At 55.6% G+C, this 19,096-nt stretch overlaps 1 protein-coding gene across 2 annotated transcripts in view; it reads right to left on the reverse strand.

Annotated features, from left to right (window-relative positions):
- Window positions 1-19,096, reverse strand: part of PADI2 (peptidyl arginine deiminase 2) — a 42,924-nt gene that overhangs the window by 12,214 nt on the left and 11,614 nt on the right. For both annotated transcript variants that reach the window (XM_059376393.1, XM_059376394.1), the window contains 9 exons: window positions 18,591-18,774; window positions 17,560-17,632; window positions 11,624-11,685; window positions 9,271-9,388; window positions 8,512-8,637; window positions 3,392-3,570; window positions 1,572-1,675; window positions 716-827; window positions 112-219 (listed from right to left, as the gene is read on the reverse strand). In XM_059376393.1, coding sequence (XP_059232376.1) covers window positions 112-219; window positions 716-827; window positions 1,572-1,675; window positions 3,392-3,570; window positions 8,512-8,637; window positions 9,271-9,388; window positions 11,624-11,685; window positions 17,560-17,632; window positions 18,591-18,774 — 1,066 coding nt within the window. The remainder of the gene's footprint in view (window positions 1-111; window positions 220-715; window positions 828-1,571; window positions 1,676-3,391; window positions 3,571-8,511; window positions 8,638-9,270; window positions 9,389-11,623; window positions 11,686-17,559; window positions 17,633-18,590; window positions 18,775-19,096) is intronic.

The following is a 19,096-nucleotide window of genomic DNA, read 5'->3' on the forward strand; positions in this document are numbered from 1 at the left end:
ATAGACTAACTTGTCAAGGGTGCCCCCAGGTCTCCTGCCCACTCTGCCCTGTAAGAGTTCCCAGGATCATTTCCCCAACCCCCTACCCTGAGGTGGCCCTCAGCATCTCACCAGAAGCTGCTTCACTGGGAAGTCCTTCAGGTTTCCATCTCGGGGGGAGTCCAATACCACGGGGAAGCCTTTGTGGGGGGCCTCTATGTAGCCAAACTCAACTTCATCCTGTGGGGACACCAAGGAGAGCCGTCAGATGAGCCGGCCTCCCTAGTTCTCCTTCCTGGCAAGCGATGGCAGGGGTTCCTTATATATCCTTCTCCAAATAGTCTCTGCCTGCTCCAAGCATGCTTGACTCCTATCAACCCCATTTCTTAAAATATAATCAATAATATCCTATTTACATTTCCTGCAAGTAACATCTCCATTTGAAGTGCATTCTGTATTTCTAGGTTGGCTTCTTTTTCACTGCTGTATAGTACTCCATGGTAAGGCTATCTGCTCATTTAGTGACCCAGTCTCTCTTGGGGGACAGTCTTTTGCTACTTCAAGAAACAATGCTGCAGTGAATTGCCTTCTACATTTGTCTCTGTGCACATGGGCATGTAGGAGCCAATAGAAGAATTCCAATCCATGGAGCTGCTGGGTGCCAGGGTACTGATGTTAAGCCAACTCTTCTTGCCTGAGCCTTGGACCACATCCCTCCCAGCCTGCAGGGCCTCACCTGGATCCAGCGGTCCCCTCGGTTCATATACTGGAAGCAGACCTTCAGTTCGCAGTTGGTTTTCTCCACCAGGTTCTTCACCTCTTTCAAGAACAAGTAATTGTCCTTCATGCTGAGAAGTTTGGGGAAGAGAGGGAGGCCAGGAGGAAGGGTGAGGAGGTTCAAGGGCCAGTCCAACTGAGGTGGCAACAAGCAGCTTTCACCTCTGGGTTGTGCTAGGAAGCTGAGGCCACAAATGGGTTCCTAGTCACCTTCGTGAGGGCTGCTGGAGCCAAGGTCAGACAAATTCCTCCACCCATGGTATTTGCCAAGGTCACGAACGAGAAGGGACACTCTCCCCACCCCCCCAACCCGCCCAGCTTTCTGGAAAGTTCTGTCTAGCCCAGAGGCAGGGGGATGGGCCCAGGGCCTCAGGGCCCTCTCATCATGGCCAGCAGCCACCTGTAGGTCACTTTCTCTTGGTTCTCATCTTGCTGCAGATGTCTAGCACATAATAGCTGCTCAAAAAAAAAAAAAAAAGCTGCATAAGATGAGCTGAATATCCACTGCACAGGAGGTTACCAAGCAGACGATGCAAGCCAAGAATGAGAAAAGGAGTGACAGACCTTATTTTTATAGCATACACAAGAGCCAGGACCTTGGGTTAATACTTGACCTGCTTCATTTAGTGCCCACAGTGATGCTGTGATGTCAGCATTTCAGAGAAACAGAGGCACAGAGAGGTCAAGGGAGTTGGTCAAGGTCACACAGGGGGTAAGGGAGAGAGCCAGGCTCTGAACTCAGGGCTGTCTGTCCGTAAAGCCCCAGCTTTAGCCACTTGGCCGTGCCACTTCCCTGCGCCCTGGCCATAGCTTACCAGCACACGAACACCGACACGGGAGGCAAGATGTTGGGGGTCATGATCCATGGAGCAATCCGGAATACCACGGTGTCCGTGAAAATGGGCGTCAGGGGAATCCCCTGGACGTGGGAGACGGAAGGGGACCAGAAAGTCTGGTCAGGGTAGCTTTCACGCCTGCTTCCTAAAGTGGGTGAATCTGATGACAAAACTACATTTATTGAGCACTTGTGGTATACCAGGCCCTGGGCTAGTGCCACACATGCCATTTCATTTCTGCCTCACAGCAACTACAGGGGGAAGATACTACTATAACCTGTGTCTTACAGGTAGGGAAACTGAGTCACAGGCTTCTAGTCACAGACCTCTTTCACATGGTTAGTCAGGAGGGGAGCCTGGATTTAAACCCAGGTGGTCAGGCTGCTGCCCTAATACTCTCAACCCCTATTGGGTCTTGCCCCATCAAAGTCCCCGTCCTGAAACCTGCCCACAGGATGGCCGGGCCAGCCGCGCCTTCTTCTGTCTCTGCTTTGGGACGTTGCCCTTTTCTACAGGTGAGCATTTTTCATGATTCTCGGGGGAATTTTTCTATGTCCAGATGGTTCTTTAAGTAAAGGTTCAGGAAGCTTGCTTGGAACCTGAGGGAAAATGAGTCGATTCTGGGGTTCTTTTGTGTAGTTGGCTTTGAACAGCTACAGGAAATGGGCACCTGCCCTTGGCAGAGACCGTGGGAGCAGGTGGGACTAGGGCCCTGGCTCTCCTTTCCTGCCTGGGTCTGCCTTGTGAGTCTCTGCTGGTGCCTGCTGGAGGGGCCAGTCTGAGGTCCCGATGGCCAGGCTACTCCAGGCATAGATGGGGGCAGAAGCCCTTCTCTGTCCCGTCCTGTTAGCGCTGCCCTTCCTGCCTTTACTCTTCTGAGGGACTTGAGGATGCTTTGTGAAGGAGTTCTTACAAGTTTGGATGCTCACAACCACCCCAGGAAGCAGAAATTTCTGCCGTTCGTCTTACAGATGGGGAAACTAAGGCACAGGGAGCAAATTCAGCTGCCCAATGTCTCCTGGGCTTGGAACTGGGCAGTCGGACTCCAGAGCCCATTCTCATAAATGTAAGCTAGGTTCAGCCTCTTCTTCTACAGAGCCCACTGTGCCTTGCCCCCAGTACTCTGGAAGTGACAATGGGGAGGGGACCCTGTGTCGAGGAGGGCAGCCAGGTCCCTCCCTATGTCTGAGCAAAGTGGGGTGGGCCGGAGCAGTAGGAGTCTGGGGCTGCAGTCTTTGTGAGAAGAGGCCTTGTCAGCAGGACACACTCTAAGTGAGGGGGCTTCTCCTCTAGAGGGGCGGACGCTCTCCTTCTGTCCAGTTTCCCCAAACCAAGAACAATGGTGAGTGCGATGTCTGCCCGCAGTGTTGGGGGGATGGGTTCGGCCTGAGGTCAGAGTTGGTATAACCCACAGTTAGGGTCAACGGTCAGTCTGGGGAGGGAAAACCTCAAGTGTATGGCCTAGTTTCCTTCCTGCCTGGGCATCTGTGCCTCAGAACTAGGACCACAGCGCTGCAGGGAGGAAGACAGACCACACCACTGAGGCCAGAAAACCTCACCCTCGGAGTGGGGGGGGTCCTGGGGAGCAGGTGCGGCCAGCAGGAGGACTCCTAGAGCACAGCCCAGAGGAGCCTGGCAGGCAGGTGCGCGTAGGTTGGTGGGTGGGTCTCTAAGCTTGGCCAACCCCCATCCCCGCCCCAGTGTCTTTGGAGCCTCATGGGAACCCCTGAGACTGGCTGGAAAGACTCCCACCTGGTCCCCAGGACGGCCCTTCATGGTGGCTGCCTGGGAGCCCTCACCTCGGCCATGTACTCCAGCAGGCTGACGTGGATGGAGACCAGGCCTGGGAAGCCCTCATCGGGGAAGCGCAGGCCTTCCACGAAGAACAGCAGCTCCGCTGAGCCGCCCGTGTACTTGACCACGTGGTAGAGTTTCCGCCGGCCCAGGATGTGGACGTAACGTTGGCCGAAAAACGGGTCTGGAGGGAGAGGGGCTCATGTCAGGCACCCGCCTCTGTCAGGGGGGTGTCTGTGGGGCAGGGGACAAGAGGGCAGAGTGACTCGTCCTCTAGGCACAGGGAGATAAGCACAAGCAGAAAATGCCACCGGAAGGGCCGTGGCGCCAGTCATCGTCCCAGCACTGCCGCTCGCTCGCCTGTGGTGCGAACCGGACCACCTCTCTAGCTTCCGGCATCTAGAAGATAGGCTGACGCTCAGGAATGGCCCAGGCGCTCTGATAGCAGGTGATGACCGAGCACTGAGAGGTGCTGAGGAAGGACAGCACGTGCCTGCTTTACACATGAGGAAACCGAGTCTCAGAAAGGCGAAATGGGTTGCGGAGGTCATATAGCCAGCAAGTGGCCAAGCTGGGGCTCAAATTCATGTGCAGTTCTGAACCCCAAGCTCCCCTCCCCTTTTATACGCAAAACCCCAAGGTGCCCATTTATATCCCAGATTCCTGTCCGTGTGATGAAAGCCACATTGGCGTAAAGCTGCACGCATGGTGTCCGGCTGTCCTGGCTCGTGGCTGGGCGGAAAGGCAGGTTTCCCCAGTGCGTCTGTCTGTCCCACTGGCATCCCCCAGCTCTTTCCAGTGCTGTTCCCTCCGCTGGGCAGAGTTGTTCTTTCCTTCCAGGCCTCGATTGGGTCCCTTCTGGGAATTACGCCCGGACCCTCCAGACACCAAGCCGGGGTCCGTGTGGAGCTTCTGCGTCTCCTCCTTGTCCATCACAGCCCTTCTGAGGGGATGTGATCTCAGTGTTTAGTTCTCGGCCCCGAGAGACTGTCTCCTGAGGGCAGAGACAGGCCTGGCTGGGCCCAGTGCCAGCCTCACACAGGTCGTGTTTAGTCAATATCTACCGAATGAACCGTGGCTTCCACACCACTCCCTACAGGAGAATTTCCAGGCCAGAGCAGCATTACTACTCTGTTCCCAGCATGGGCAACCTCTGGGGGAGGGGGGTGGTGGCAAGATTCTATACCTCTGTCTGTCCAACAGCAGTGCTCGGCCGATGATAACGCGGACGTGGGGAGTGTGGTAACATGGGCGAGAGCTCTGGGCAGGTTACTGGGGTGAGGAGTGGGGGGGAAGGGAGGCAGGACGGAGAGCATGTGAGCAGATGAAGGGAGACTTTGAGATGCCCTTTGGGGTGGCAGAGGTGGGGTACGGTGAGGCGAGGAGACAGATACTTGCATTGCCACAGGCATGGAGGCAGAACCCTATGTAGTTCCAGAAGGAGTTTCTTTATGCCCCGCAGAGCTGGAAGGGCAGAATCAGGCTCAGCTTAGGACATACTGCCAGCAACAACGGTAATGGTTAATCACTAGTCACCCGTGGGTCGGTCCTCGTGCAAACAGGGTGTATGCTGAAAACCAGCAGATTAAAAGGAGGAAACTCCGAAGCCTGGGCTTGGGACAGCTCCTCATGTAGGACAATGTGCTCAGGGGGACCCCGGTTATACGTCTTGTTGAGGGCACGTGACCTTGCTGGTTATGACTTCCGGAGTCAGAGAGACCTGGGTTCCAATACCATCCAGGCTTTACACGCCGCAAAACCTCAGGGAATTCACTTAACCTTCCCACGCCTCAGTTTACCCATTTGTTAAGTGGGGCTAATATCACCTAGCCACAAGGTCATTGCAAGATAGAATGACACAGCATTAGAAACTTAGGGAAACCTGTTAACCATGGGTGACCATCATTAACACAGTCGGGACCCGTAGTGGAAGATAAGCGCCTGAACCGAGTTGGCACGCCCCTTTCTGCAAAACTCATGGCCTTTGTGTTGAACGGCTTATGAGCAGAAGGCAAAGAAATAATACCTCACTTCTCCTCCCCTTGGCTGGGCCCAAGAAATGAGACCGACAGGCTGAGAGACCCTGGACGTGCCAAGGAGCTGACCGAGAAGATGAAGTCTTTCTCACTTGGAAACAACAGGGTGCGCCCTCAGTAGATCCTAACTGCCGAATATATCCAGAAGGATCTTTGTAATTAAAAAGTTCTCTTCCAGGCATTCAGGCTGCCTGGGCTGAGGCTCAGCGGAGAGATCTCAGGCCCAGAAGCTGGCTTGTCTTTGCGGAAACCTCCAAAGCTTCCCCAGGACTCCGGGTGGTGGGGCACTCTGCCTCGGCCTGGGGAGGGAAGGGGTCTGGCCAGGAGGCTGGGTCAGGTGGAAGGGCATGTTCTCACTCCTCTGCAGGTGATTTTCTCCCTCCTGTGGCCTGTGATTTACACACGTCTTTCTTTCTGGTGCTTGGGCCAGCTCCGGGAGGACTGACTCGGTCCTGGGAACAATGCAGCCACTGTCCCAAGGAGCCTGCTTCCCCCCCCGCCCCCAGCTTGGGATAGGCTGCCCGAGCACGGCTGTCTTTCCCTGCAAGAACCAACAATGCCCTTCTCTGAGCGGCCCACATGCCCCTCGCTGGGCCTGCCAGCCACCCTGACCTCTCCTTGGCCCCAGGCATTGGCCCTACCGGCCGGCGCGTGGTCTGGTTTGGCAAAACCCTTCTGGTCACCTTGGAGCCATTCCACCTCCCAAGCGCCCAAGGAGACTCACTGAGGGTGCGACCGACCGTCCTGGTTTGCCTGGGACTCGGGTTTCCCAGGGAGGGGGATTTTCACTGTGACAGCCAGGGAAGTCCTGGGCAAACGGGGACAAGCTGGTCACTGTATTGTTACTGGAAGAAGTCAGGCCCCGACTTCAGGATCCTGGGGCAGAATCGGAGGCTGGAACCCAGACATCAGTGTCTTCCTAACAGCACGGGGGACTTCTGTCTATTGCAAGGGTTCTAATTCATAATCATCAGAATGATCCCAGCCAAACCAACAAGGGCCATCTCTAGAGGGCATTCCATGGGCCCGCTCCTGCACCGGGTGTCTCACACATGGTCCTTGTTTAGTTCCTAACCTCAGCAGGGACCGTCATGCCCCCCCCATCATCCCCATGTCACATCACAGCTGAACCCAAGTCACAGACTGATAAGTAGACTTGTCCAGATGCAGGGTTTGAACCCCCCAGGCACCAGAGCTCCCTCTAAGGATCCCTTGGCCTTCAACCCAGCTCCCTGCTCTTGGGGGACCCAGGTGACATGAAACATTTGTGTAATACGGCCTACTCTCCCGTATAGGTGTACTCAGATTTTGACGAAACCTGAAAATGTTTGCACAGAAGAAAGGGAAACTGCCACAGACGGAGAACCCCCCTCCCCATCCTACTCCCCACTCCGTTCTTTCCAGGATTCCGCATTTCGTGGGAAAACTATTTTAGACTCATCACTGCATCAGTAAGGTGCCTCCTGTGCCCCACAGGACAGCAGCCCTATAAGGCAGACTGGGGAACAGCAGTGTCTCAAGGCGTCTGTCTGCTCAGGGCCCATCTCGGATGGCAACGGAGGGGCAGGGATGAGATTATGGGGCCAGACTACAATCCACTCCCTTAATGAGCAGCACCCTCTAGATAATGGCCAGGTGCCACTATTAGCAGCACACTGCATGTCCCAGTTGAATGTCACGGTCGAGAGGAGCAGGTGGGGGTTCTTCTGTACCACGCCCTCCTGCCGCGCCGTCAGCCCCATCCTCTGCGATTGCCTTGGACTGGACGGGACACACATCAACAGCTCCAGCCCCCTGGGGCAGCAGAGCCGGCCTGACTCTGGGGACATTCCAATCTCGGGGAGGCCACTGCCAGGCCCAGGGTGGATCAGGACTGGCCTTGGGTGGCAGCTGTCCACTGCTGTCTGGGCTCAATCACTCCCTGCAGTGAGGGTCCGGGGCTCCCATGACTAGCTCCTCATGGCGACTGTCCTGGTGCTAGCAGGCCTGTCCAGAGGTGGTCCCCAGAGGTAGGCCAGAGATCCTGGGCCCCCCAGACAGCTGGGCACACAGGGGAAACCCCACCTCACAAATTGCATGCCATGATGCATTGCATCATGGCAAATGGCAAAGCTAACTATTTTGCTGAGAGAGCTTTTTAATCCATAAATCAGATCTTGACAGTCTCTTGCTTAAAACTCTAATGGCTTTCCACTGCTCTCAGAATAAAATCCAAGCCTGCTCCTCATGCCCCTGGTCCCTGTCCAGCTTGCTGACCTTGACTCCAACACATCCCCCACCTCTGGTCTCTCCCTTTTGCTCCTGTAACACTCCAAGCTGGTTCCACTCCTCTCTGCTTTGTGTGTGCTGTTTCCTCTAATTAGAACACTCTTTCCTCAGCTCATGAATGTCTGGGTCCTTGTTACTGTGGATTTGGGCCTCAGCTCAAATGTCACCTGCACAGAGAGGCCTTTCTGGACGGCCCAGGGCCTGCGATCCCTCACCTCTGCCCCCGAAAGTCCCTAATACTTGGTGGGTGTCATTCTCTCCCATTGTTCTCCTTATCATGCCCAGACCATCCCCTCCCCCAAGCTCAGGAGAGGGATGGTGGCAGAGGGAGACACACGTGTGGTGTGACTGCAGAGCTCACTGCAGGGGACCCCAGCACTGAGAACAGTACTGGGTGCGGAGGGGACTCAACACGTGTTTACAGGAGGCATGAACCGGAGCAGGGGGCTGTGAGGACTGGCTCTGTGGCAGAAGCATGTTCCCTTCACAGCTGGGGCCCAGGATGTCCTGTCACCATCCAGAGGAGAGAGGGGCTCTGGGTTGTGCATAAACCCCCATCAGCACCAACTCCTTTGAGAGAGGAGAGGCCTATCCCTGGGGCCTCCTGACTTCACAGGACAGCAACGGTGCTCCCAGGGACCATTACTAAGAAGCGGGTCCCGGCCCTCTCCAGTCACCTGCACCTGCAGAGGTCATGGCTGCTGGTGCAGGGGGTGGGGTGCTCTGGGGAGCAGGAGGGCAAACGGAGGCCCTGAGGAAGTTAGCTCAGTGAGCACCAAATGGATAGAAACTTCCAGAGGGGTTGAACCGGGGTCACTCACTCTCCACGTAGAACACGCCCACTTTGTCCGAGTCCGCCATGGAAATGTAGAGAACTATCTCGTATCCAGCGGGGAGGCGCTCAGGGCCTTTGGTCCGCAGGATCATCTGGGACATGTCCTTGAGGTCTGGAGCGGGGGATACAGAGGAGGTTAGAATTAAGAGACAGGCAGCTGCAATGAGAGCTCAGGAATAATTGTTGCTTTTCCAATCAGGACAGAAAACCCTACACATGTGTATTGTAGGAACCACAGAGAAGCACAACAACAGGCTGTCTTCTCTAATACCATGACCTATGGAACTTTTCGGGAATTACCTTCCAGTCCTTTCCCTATGTGTTTGTGTACGTGTAACTCTTGTTACAAAACCATGGTTCCCACTGAACCTTGTTAATAGTTTTTTTTTCTGTTTTTTTTTTAGCAAGAATGGATTCTTTTTTTTTTTTTTTGAGAGTGAGAGAGAGAGCAGAGCAGGGATGTGCAGAGGGAGAGGGAGAGAATCTTAAACAAGCTCCAGACCCAGCAAAGAGCTGGACACAGGGCTTGGTCTCACAATCCTGAGATCATGACTTGATCCAAAATCAAGAGTTGGATGCTTAACAGACTGCGTGACCCAGGTGCCCCAAGAGTGGCTATTGGAGTCCACGATCCCCAGGAGACTGAAAGGTCACTCCTGCCTCAGTCTTGGCCCCGCCCAGGACGGAGCATGTGTGTTTCCATTGCCCCCCCCGCCCCCATTCCGAGCATGGGTCCTTCTGGCACCTTCCTTGCTGTAGACCTTCTCATCGTTCAAGTCCTCCTTGGGCAGCCAGGGCGTGTCTCGGTCACAGTTCACCAGCAGGATGGCCCCCTGGCCCTCAGGGCCCCAGGTCCAGGATGCCTGCAATGTCAGGGAAAGAGCTCAGCACCTTCTTGTCTACCTTCTGGCTGATTCGAGTTCTGCCACAGACCCCACAGGACCCTCAAGAGACCGTCCCAGGATGAGGATAAACAGAGCTACCATGCATCGAGGCAGGGGTGACGTGGCAAATGTGAACCCCACGTCTCATGCCTGGAGAGGCTCAGTGCAGGCACCAGAGACAAGCTCAGGAGGGGGATGGTGGCAGAAGGAGACACAGAGATGGGAACACTGGGCATTTATGAGCCTCAAGCCTGGTGTGCCTGTGTCTGGAAGGGGTGGAGGCAGGGAGACGGAGGGCGGCCGGAGGAATGAGGAGGCTCGCATTCTACGACAGATTCTGGAGTCCCCGGGGGGATCAGAGGGGAGACGCCTGGATGGACGGACACCCAGCTGTTTCCAGACATGCTGAGTGCTCCAAACGGGACCTGCAAGGTGATCTGTTCTCTCCGCTGTAGCCAGGGCCTTACTAGAACAAGCTCCAGCCAGATCATGTTGCTTTCCTGCTGTAAGCCCTGTCCGGGGCTCCCTGTTGACTTAGGATAAAGCCCCAATCCCTGACTGTGGGCTGCAAGGCCGGGTAAGCCCGGCCCACTCTCCATCCATCCCCCTTCCTGTGGCTCGCTCTGCTCCCTCCAGACAGACTCAGGACCTCTCAGGCAGGTGCCCTCACAGGTCCTGTGCTCCTGACACTGTCTGCCTCCCCTCGCCTGACCAACCCCACAACTCCTGGGGTCCTGGCAGGACCACCCCTTCTTTCCGGAAGACCTTTTAAGTTTCTAGCCCTGAGCAGCTGCACTGGGGTTACATTTAGGGCCCCACAGATGTTCCCTTTGGAGGCGAGCTTGGGACAATTGTGATGAGACGGTCACCTGTGTCACTCTGTTTAATGTGGCCCCTCTTCCCTCCTCCTGCCCTGGACCGTGGGCTCCCGGAGGGCAGCAGCCGACTTCCACTCTTTCCTTCTACAGCTCCAGGGCCTGACCAGTCCGGGAACATCAACAAATACTTATGGGACAAGGGGAGAGCATACAAAGCTCCACAGGCCTGGATAGAGAGAGTCCAAGGAAGTCTAGACCCGTAGGACTGTGGGACTTCACCAAGGCTGCAGAGCTGCTTGGGGGAGGCAGGGTGCCGCGGAGGCCTCCGTGGAGTCTGCTGTCATGTGGCTTGGCCATGGACACAGACTCGGCATCTCCTTGCAGCGGGCGTCCTACAGAAGGTGGAGTCCCATGGAGGAGCCGGGAAGAGGGGGCTCCCCCACGGGCCTGAGGCCCCCACACCTGTAGGTCTCTGTACCTACAGACAGGTACAGAGAGTCTGCAGCTGGCTGCTGGGACCCAGGCTTCTCCCTGGGCTGTGCTCATTTAACTTTGGCAAGTATCCATCTACATGTAATTTAAAACAGGCTTTGGGTTGTTATTATGAAAGTAACATAAGCCACCAATGTAAGTGATCTAGAAGGCCGGGAAATGGAACGGAGAAGGAACCTTGCATGTACACAGAGCAAAACCGGTGGAGCTTAAACCCTGGCTGGAGGGTGAAGGCCACAGCCGAAGGAGCCGGAGAACACTGTGCTGCGCAGGCTAAAGACACACGTGCACCAAGCACACGGTGTGTTTTGCAAGAATCATGAGAATGGAAAGGAACACACCAAACCTATTAAAATGCTCTTCTGCAGGGGAGCAGAAGTGTGGAACGCAGGGTAAGAGGGAGTAAATGAATGAAGATAGGAACCGATGCAGGGATGAATGAATGAATGGGTGAATAAAACAAGAGAGGGGGGGTCGGTGTGCCCTTAAAGATAACACGCCTTGAACGAGAATGGTTTACGCGGCCTTCTGCTCCCGAGGGTCTCCCTCGGTCGGTTTTAAAATGAAAAAGAAGGCCGAGTCATAAGAGCGAATGCCTCCTCTGTGGCAGGACGCCGTCCAACAGCTCTACGAACCGGGTGTCCCGTCCTGTGGACGGGGAACCGACTTGGGAAGGTGCTTGGCAGCTGCGGCTGTGAGGCCCTTGGCTCCTCTGTGGGTTCCGCCATGGGCGTGCTGTGTGGGAGCCTGCGCTGGGCCTCAGTCTCCTTCTCTGTAAAAGGGGAGCTGTCCGTGCTTGTAGGGAGGACCGCGGCTGACCGCAGCACCCGTCTTGGGGCTCTGCTTTGCACCCCCGGGAGCCTCCCCACCAAGTCCGGGGCCGTTTGCCCTGGTAGCTCGGTACCTTTCCTGGGTTGTTCTTCTCCACCACACCGTCTCGGTCTGCATCCACATCCAGGGAGATCTCTGTGGACAGACACACGCGTGAATTGGGGAGCCTGCCAGAGAGGGCAGGGTGGGGTGAGGGCCGGGAGGAAGCCCTGTGCAGCTCACACGTTTGCTTGGGCCCTGGGTCCCTGTTAGGGGAGGGTCTTGCTGCCATCTCAGGGAACCCCCTGCCCCAGCCCCCCACCGCCCAATGGAGGATGTAAGTGGATACTGTGCCAACCTCACACATGACGGCCTGGAGAGGGGCGATCACGTAGGGCAGGGATCCCCCCAGCCTTCATGGTTCCGCAGACGGTTCTGGGTGGTGGGTGGATGAGCCCCACGAGACAGGTCCAGGAGACTTGGTTCAGAGACGCCAAGTCACATGTCCCGTGTGGACAGGTGGCATTAGCGGAACTGGGGCACATTGCGTTTGGCCTGACCTGAAGTTCAGATTTTGAAAACTTTCATAGGTGTTCCTGACTGCCTTTCTCCGTCTGTCCTGGCAGTGTGCACACATCCCCGTGTGTGATCTCTTCTAGAACTTCCGCCTCCCGTGAGGGTTTTACCTTGGATGGGAAGCTGGGTCTCCAATCCCTCTTGGTCTGAGGGTGCCTGTGAAAGCCAGGCTCTCAGATAAAGGTCTCAGTCAGGGGTCCCTGTTTATTCTTTCTCTTGGGGAAGGGGTTTTTGGTATCTCTAGGCCTGTCCTAGGGACCAGCTTCATGGAAACCATGTGGGGCAGTGGAAGGAGCCCAAGATTAAGTGTTAGTGCTGGGTTCAAACCCTGTTTTTCTGCTTATAAGCTGTGTGACTTTGGGCAGGTTGGACAGCCTCTCTGAGCCCTAGTTCCTCTACCTGCATTGGAGGATGTCTAGCAGCATCCGTGGCCACCACCTGCCAGATGCCAGTGACATCCCCCAACTGTGACAACCGAAATGTCTTCAGACATTGCCAAATGTCCCTTGGGAGGCCAAATGGTCCCCCGAGTTAGAGACTAACAGGACAGGGCAGGGCAGGGCTGAGGAGTTGTCCCGAGGTGACGGAGTGTCACACAATGGATGAGCTGAGGCCAGGTCTTGGAAATGCCCCGTGGGCTCGGCCTCACGCGAAGCATGACTTGGACAGAGGCGGGAGCTGGGTGGGAGTGAATGCATTCCTGGTCTGTCCCCTTGGCAGGCGCGCTCTGTCCCTGGATCGGGTGGGGAGGAGGGTCCTGGCACAGGAAGGGCTGCTGATGTCACCCTTCCTGAGGCGGCTCACCCTGGCGATAAGACACAAGTCCTCTCTTTGCTCACGGCCTGATTCCCTGAATGGGGCTTTTCTGGGTCTCGAAGGAGGCAGGACAGGGGAAACTCTCAGGATGCTTGGTCCTTTGGGAGAGGGAGCACCCCAGCGTCCCAGCCTCTGCAGCCCGGCTGTCAGTTGGGTGCCATAGGCCGTGATTATTAGATAAGCTCGTCCTATCGAGCCCATCTGTCAATAAATCATCACTGAGCATCCCATCATTCCAGGTGCTCTACCCAGCGGTGGGCATTCGGGACACCTGCCTACCCTGGAGTCCCCAGTCCGATGAGATAAATATTATGATTGCCACGACTGTAGAGGTGAGCGAACCCAGCCTCCGAGACGTCATCTGTCAGCAAACTGGGCTGATAGATAGCCTGGAGACTGGTGCCGGGTAGGGATTCTCCAGACCAAGTGGGGAGGCAGGTACTGCCAGCTGCTGTTAAAAAGATTGAAGGCTCTGATGGAGGAACAGTATTGATTTTGGCTTCCAGACCTTCATGAACTTTCCAACTGGACACTCCCCAGTGAGTGTTGCCTTTCAGGGAGGTTGGCTTCCCGAAGCTCCTCCTTGGGAACCAGCCACAGTCCTGGACTCCCTAAGGAACCCTCCTGTCTTTGCTTTTGCAGATAACAATCTCTTCTGTGGGTGCAGTTCCCTTCTCCCAAGGCAGAGTGCCTCCCATCGCGTGTTCTCCTCTTAGTCACACCTGCAGAGACGACTTACCACTACCGCACAGACAGGGAGACTGAGGCATCCTGCAGGGAAATGCCCACAAAGTCTCCAGAGAGTGGAGAACCAGGCATCCCACTCAGGCCTCTGACTCCAGACCCCTGACCTTGGCCCGTTTCCTCTCCATTGACTCAGGCTGATCTCCACCTTGGGCTGTTTCTAAAAGCCAAGTCTACCTTCAAAAACCCAAGGCTTTTCCCCTTAAGGCATTCCCAGGGGAGCTGGCCACATCCCCACCCTGGCAGCCCTAGGACTTTGCTCTTTAGTTCAGGGTGGCAGCACACCATGGTTGTTGGTGGGTCCACGGACACAGTGGGTCACAGGAGAGAAATTAAAAAGCACTTAACTGTGTCTTACTTCATGATAAATTCCTTAAATTTAAAAATTTTGTCGATGTAGGGGTGCCCATATGACTTAGTCGGTTAAGCCTCTGCCTTCCACTCAGGTCATGATCCCAGGGTCCTGGGATCGAGCCTCACATTGGGCTCTAGGCTCAGCGGGGAGTCTGCTCCCCACCCCCTTCCCCCTGCTCCTTCTCTTTCTCTCAAAAAAATAAATAAAATCTCTCAAAAAAATTTAAAAAATAAAAATTTTATCGATGGAATATTTGCACAAAATGCAAAACAAAACAAAACAAAACAACCCACACACAAAACAAGCCAACTGCAAATAGCACCAAACACCTAAAAAATAGCAGTTTTCTGTCCATTCTATCCTCTCACCGGCCTTAGGAAATCTCCAGAATGCCAAGTCTTATGCTTATTGCTCTCCCTTGAGACAAGTTTTAACTTCAGACAAGTTTCACTGACTTCCTGTTACAAAATTCAGACATGACGTCATCGGGCTTTCTTATCACCCACCTCCCAACCGCCCAGGCTTTTCCCCTTCAAAGTTCCCTCCAGTGTCGCATTTAACTAGATTTCCGCAGAGATGATCCTTGCAGGGACATAGGACAGGGCCATCGTGACCCCCCCCAGAGCTCTGCCGTCTTGAGATAGCTCTGTCTTCCCTGTAGGGGAGGTGGGTGAGGACAGCTGTTTCGGGGCATCTGGGCTCCAGACGACATTTCCCAGAGGCTCCGAATCCTACCTCAGCTCCCCAGAATAGCCCCAAGGGGTCAGGTGGCACCTGGGGTGTGGGGCAGATTTATGGGAAATGTCACTGGGATTGAGTTCAAGGTAGTCTGCCCTGAGAATCTAGACACCGAGGCTTCAGGCTTGACACAGAGGCATAAGCATTTTGGCAGGCTGCCGGACCCCAGCGGCAGGGGCAGGGGCAGGATGCCTGCCCTTCTTACGTAACTGGGCAGCACGGGGTGTGGTGGGGAAGCAGGACTTTCTCCCCCACAGCCAACTAGGGCAATCAGCCTAGGCTCTGGGGAGGGGACACAAGAAATGAGGTCCTTAGGATGAGGCTAATAATTCTCAAGGCTCATGGCCTGCTCCTGTTGCCAGAACCACAGCCAAGACGGGGAGACCATTCTTCTGTCTCCCACCACCCCCTTCCCCCAGTCCCCTTCACAGGAAGGACTTTGCAACTCAGTCCTACCCGGAGTCTTGAAGGTGCCGTCAACGGGCTCAAAGCCTTGGTTTTACGGCTGGGAGAAAGTGAGGTCCCAAGGGGCGGGCTACTTGGTGAGGTCACACAGCATGGCCTTGGCAGGACTGGGAGCCAAGCCCAAGGGCCTGGTTTGGCCAAGGGCACCATGGGTTTGTTTCCAAGTCCCAGGAGGAAGACTGAGGGACAATAAGGTTCTTCAGCTTTGCCCCGGTGGAGGGAAAATGTGGCTCCCCCAAGCAGAAGGGCGAGAAGAACAAGTATTGACTGAGTGTCTGCCCAGGCCCCATGCTCGGATCTCCGTGAGCACTGTGCACAAGGGCACTGTGGGTCCCTCGGGGCAGGTGAGGAGTGTGGGGCTCAGGGCAGAGCTAGGGTTTGGTGGACTCTGATATATCCCTGGGGGGGGGAAGCCCCCCATCCCGGAACTTTTGGGGTATTCCTTGCCTCTGGGGTGCCCTCCCTAGGAAGGGGCAATGATTACTCAGGACTTGGGGCTCAGGGCCCCTGGAATAGATGCCTGAGAAGGACAAGACCCGGAGGGTCAGACAGAGCAGCGGGCCCTAAGGGGAACTGATTTCCCCCAGGGTCCCTGGTAGAACAGGAAACGTAAGTTCAGCGGGTGAGGTTTCCACAAGACTTTATTTCGGCAATCTAAGGGACTGTCTTCTATTCTGGAATGATTCCTCTGCCTACTTTTTAAGTGTGAAAAATGTTACAATGATGGTGATAGTTGTTGGCAAATTATTTTATTTATATTTATATAAATAAATATTCACATATTTTTTTCTTCTTGGCCAAGCACCAACAATGTCAGGCTTATTACTGGGGGCGGGGTGGGCGCTTTACTGGTCTGTGGAACCTGCTGTTCCCTCGAACACAAGCTCCCCAGTCCTTTGGATGAGAGGGGGGTCCGGTCCTGCCTCCTCACGGGGCACTGTTTTCCCATCTATCCTGTCTGCCTGGCTTGGGGGTAGACTCGCTCATGGTGGCGTCAGCCCTCTGGGACCACTGGCCACTGCCCTTCCTGCTTACATCCTAGGTGTCCCAATCTCTGTGGGATTAGGTTTCCTCAGGGCATGTCATCTGAGACGCTCAGGGGCCATGTGTGCATATGAGGACCTCTTCCGGGGCCCCCCAAGGGTGTCCCGAGGAGCCCAGCCCCAGGCCGGGCACTCCCCCCGTGCAGAAAGAGGGTCAGGGTGACCAGCCAACAAAACCCACAGGGGAAGAAGCCGAGGGCGGAGGTACATTGCTGCTCCTCTGGTGGTTGGAGGAGGAGACGCTGAGTGGGAATTGGTTGTTTTGGGGGGAGGTTCTGAGTCCTCTTATCTATCCTGGCCATAGTTGGAAGAGAAGATTGAGACCATGACATTGAAGGACCGGAACTGGGCACACAGTCAGCAATCAAGAAAGCTCGGGTGTTTCTCCTTCTCCTCTTCGAAGCACCCAGCACCGTAGAGGACCCAGAGTAGGTTTTGAGTAAGTGCAAGACATTTTTGCAACTTTTAAAGCACTCCGCACACAGCGGGTTCTCGGCAGCTGGCAGTTCTCTCGCCCTGCCATGGGGCAGCTCGAGCAATGCTGAGTCAAGGCTGGACAGACAGAACGACCCCCTGACATGTCCTCCTGGCTTAATCATTATGTAATTAAGATGAAAAGGAAGATGTAAAAGTAACACCCCACCTGCAGAAGAGGGGAGTGTTGGAAGAAAACCACACTGCCCGAGCCCCGGAACCCGGGCTGTGCAGATGGGAAGAGCCCCGAGAGGGGTTCGTCCTGAGCCCCAGACCCAACCTGCCAGGGAGATGCTGTGTGACTTTGAACAAGTTCCCTAACCTCTCTGGGCCTCCCTGTCCTCCATGCCAAATGAAAGGCTTGTACTAGGTGAGTTAAGGAACCAGGCTGCCTCTCTGTGTTCCCAGGGCAGGATCTAGGGAAGGCAAGGGGGTAGCTGGGACTGTGAGGGACAGAGCAGACTGGCCATTTCCCTCACTAGGACGGACAAGCTCTTCTCCAGGCTGCAGGGGAGAGGCAGGGGAGGAACAGACTCTGCTCTTTCTTCTCAGTGGCCCACAGAGCCTGGGGTGGGGATGCTGACAAGGCGGGGCAAGGTGCTGGCAGACCAGGGTATGCCACCTCCTGCAGGACATCCCTCACCCCAGGACAGAAGGGCCTGGGCACGTGTGGCATCACTTCTCAGGCCTGCATTATTCAGAGGAAGCTCCGAGTGTCAGGTCTGCAGCACCGGACTCAGGCCAAGTGCCGCTGAGAAGGGCAGCAGGGTCAGCCTCCCCGGGGAGCAAAGCACCCAGGCCGCAGTCATACCAACTTACCGATGGCTGTGAGGAAGAGCCCAGCCTGGTCAATGGGCATAGTCCCCTCCTCCTCATAGTAGTTGACAGTGACCTTGGCAGGGAGGGGGTGCATTGGGAGGGAGAGAAGAGCAGAGATCACAGATCACAGGCAGGAAAATCTGCGGTGACCCCTCTCCCTGACTCACCCCTCAGAGCCTGTCAAGCCAATTCTGCCCAAACACACAAACCCTCTCCTCCAGGAAGCATTCCTGGGTTGGTGGGCTGCTTCTCTCAAATTCTCCAACAGATAGGGGGCTCCCCTCTTCTTAGAGGGCATTACGGTACTGACTGCCTACCTATGAGTCCTGGTGCATTCTGCTGTCTACCTGCCCTCCCATATCTGCCATGGTATATGACTTGCTCCTGCTAAGCATCCAGGGGTAGGGCTGAGGAGTTTTCTTTAAATAATGCCCAGCGCCATCACTGCCATGGGGCGCATCGGAAGTCCATAACTACAGAACCCAGCGAAGAGACGTCAGGTCTCAGCTTTACCACTGGGCAAATTGCCCTACTGCATGGGCACTCAGCACCCCATTTAATACAGGAGGCGGCCAAGGACATTTGGGGCTGTAACTTCCAGTGATTCTAATATATCACTCAGCAGCCCACAGCCTTAACATTCCATGAAGCCATGTTCCACGGTCTGGCCCTGAGCCTCTGTGTCCAGTAGTCACCAGCCACAGGGGTATCCCATGGTCAATCTGATCTGAGATGTGTTCTAAGCGTGACACAGACTTAGTGTAAAAAAGAACATATGGCATCTCATGGATTTTTTTTTAGAATATTAGCATCATGTGAAAATAATAATACGTGATCTATGGGGTTAAGGAAAACGTACTATAAAAATGGAGGCCGCCTGCCTCTTTCTGTTCTTTGAGAATGGATGCTAGGAACGGGACAGTGACAAGTGTGGCGCACGTTCTGTTCTGTCTGCGTTGGGTGACGCTGCTTGAGCCCCGCCCCTGGTTCCCGCTGCCCTCGCCCTTGGAGGACATCCTCAGCCTGGGTACCTTGTCACTGCTGGCCTCAGCGCTCGCCTGGCTCATGGTGACCCTCAGCGTGGTGCTGGGCGACAGAGGCCAGCGCTGTTTGCCGTTGGTCGCCACCTCCTCGGCCTGCCCATCGCGCACCACCTCCACGCGCACGCGCTCGGAGTGCTTCAGGCTGAAGGTCCGGGCCTCGGCGGGGGCCGCGCTGTGGGGAGAGAGGGGAGGGGGTCATGGTGCGGGGAGGATCCCAGGGCAGGTGGGAGGAGGGGTTTCCAAAAAAGACTCCGGGGGGGGGGGGGGGGGGGGCGGCGCGGCCCCCGGGGAGAGCCAGGTCTGGGGGACACCCAAGGACCCAGCTGCACCACAGTCACCCCGTAGTGGGGAGGGCACTGGGTAGCAATACAGAGCCCTGGGGGCAGACTTCTATCCACCCAGCCGTCATGTTCGGGGGCGGGCCCGGGGATCTGAATTCTTAACAGACTTCCTGGTGCTTCTGATGGGCCGCCATGTGGGGCCCTAAGGGTGTG

Source organism: Mustela nigripes, chromosome 14 (genome assembly GCF_022355385.1).
Source record: "Mustela nigripes isolate SB6536 chromosome 14, MUSNIG.SB6536, whole genome shotgun sequence".
NCBI classification, from domain to species: Eukaryota; Metazoa; Chordata; class Mammalia; order Carnivora; family Mustelidae; genus Mustela; species Mustela nigripes.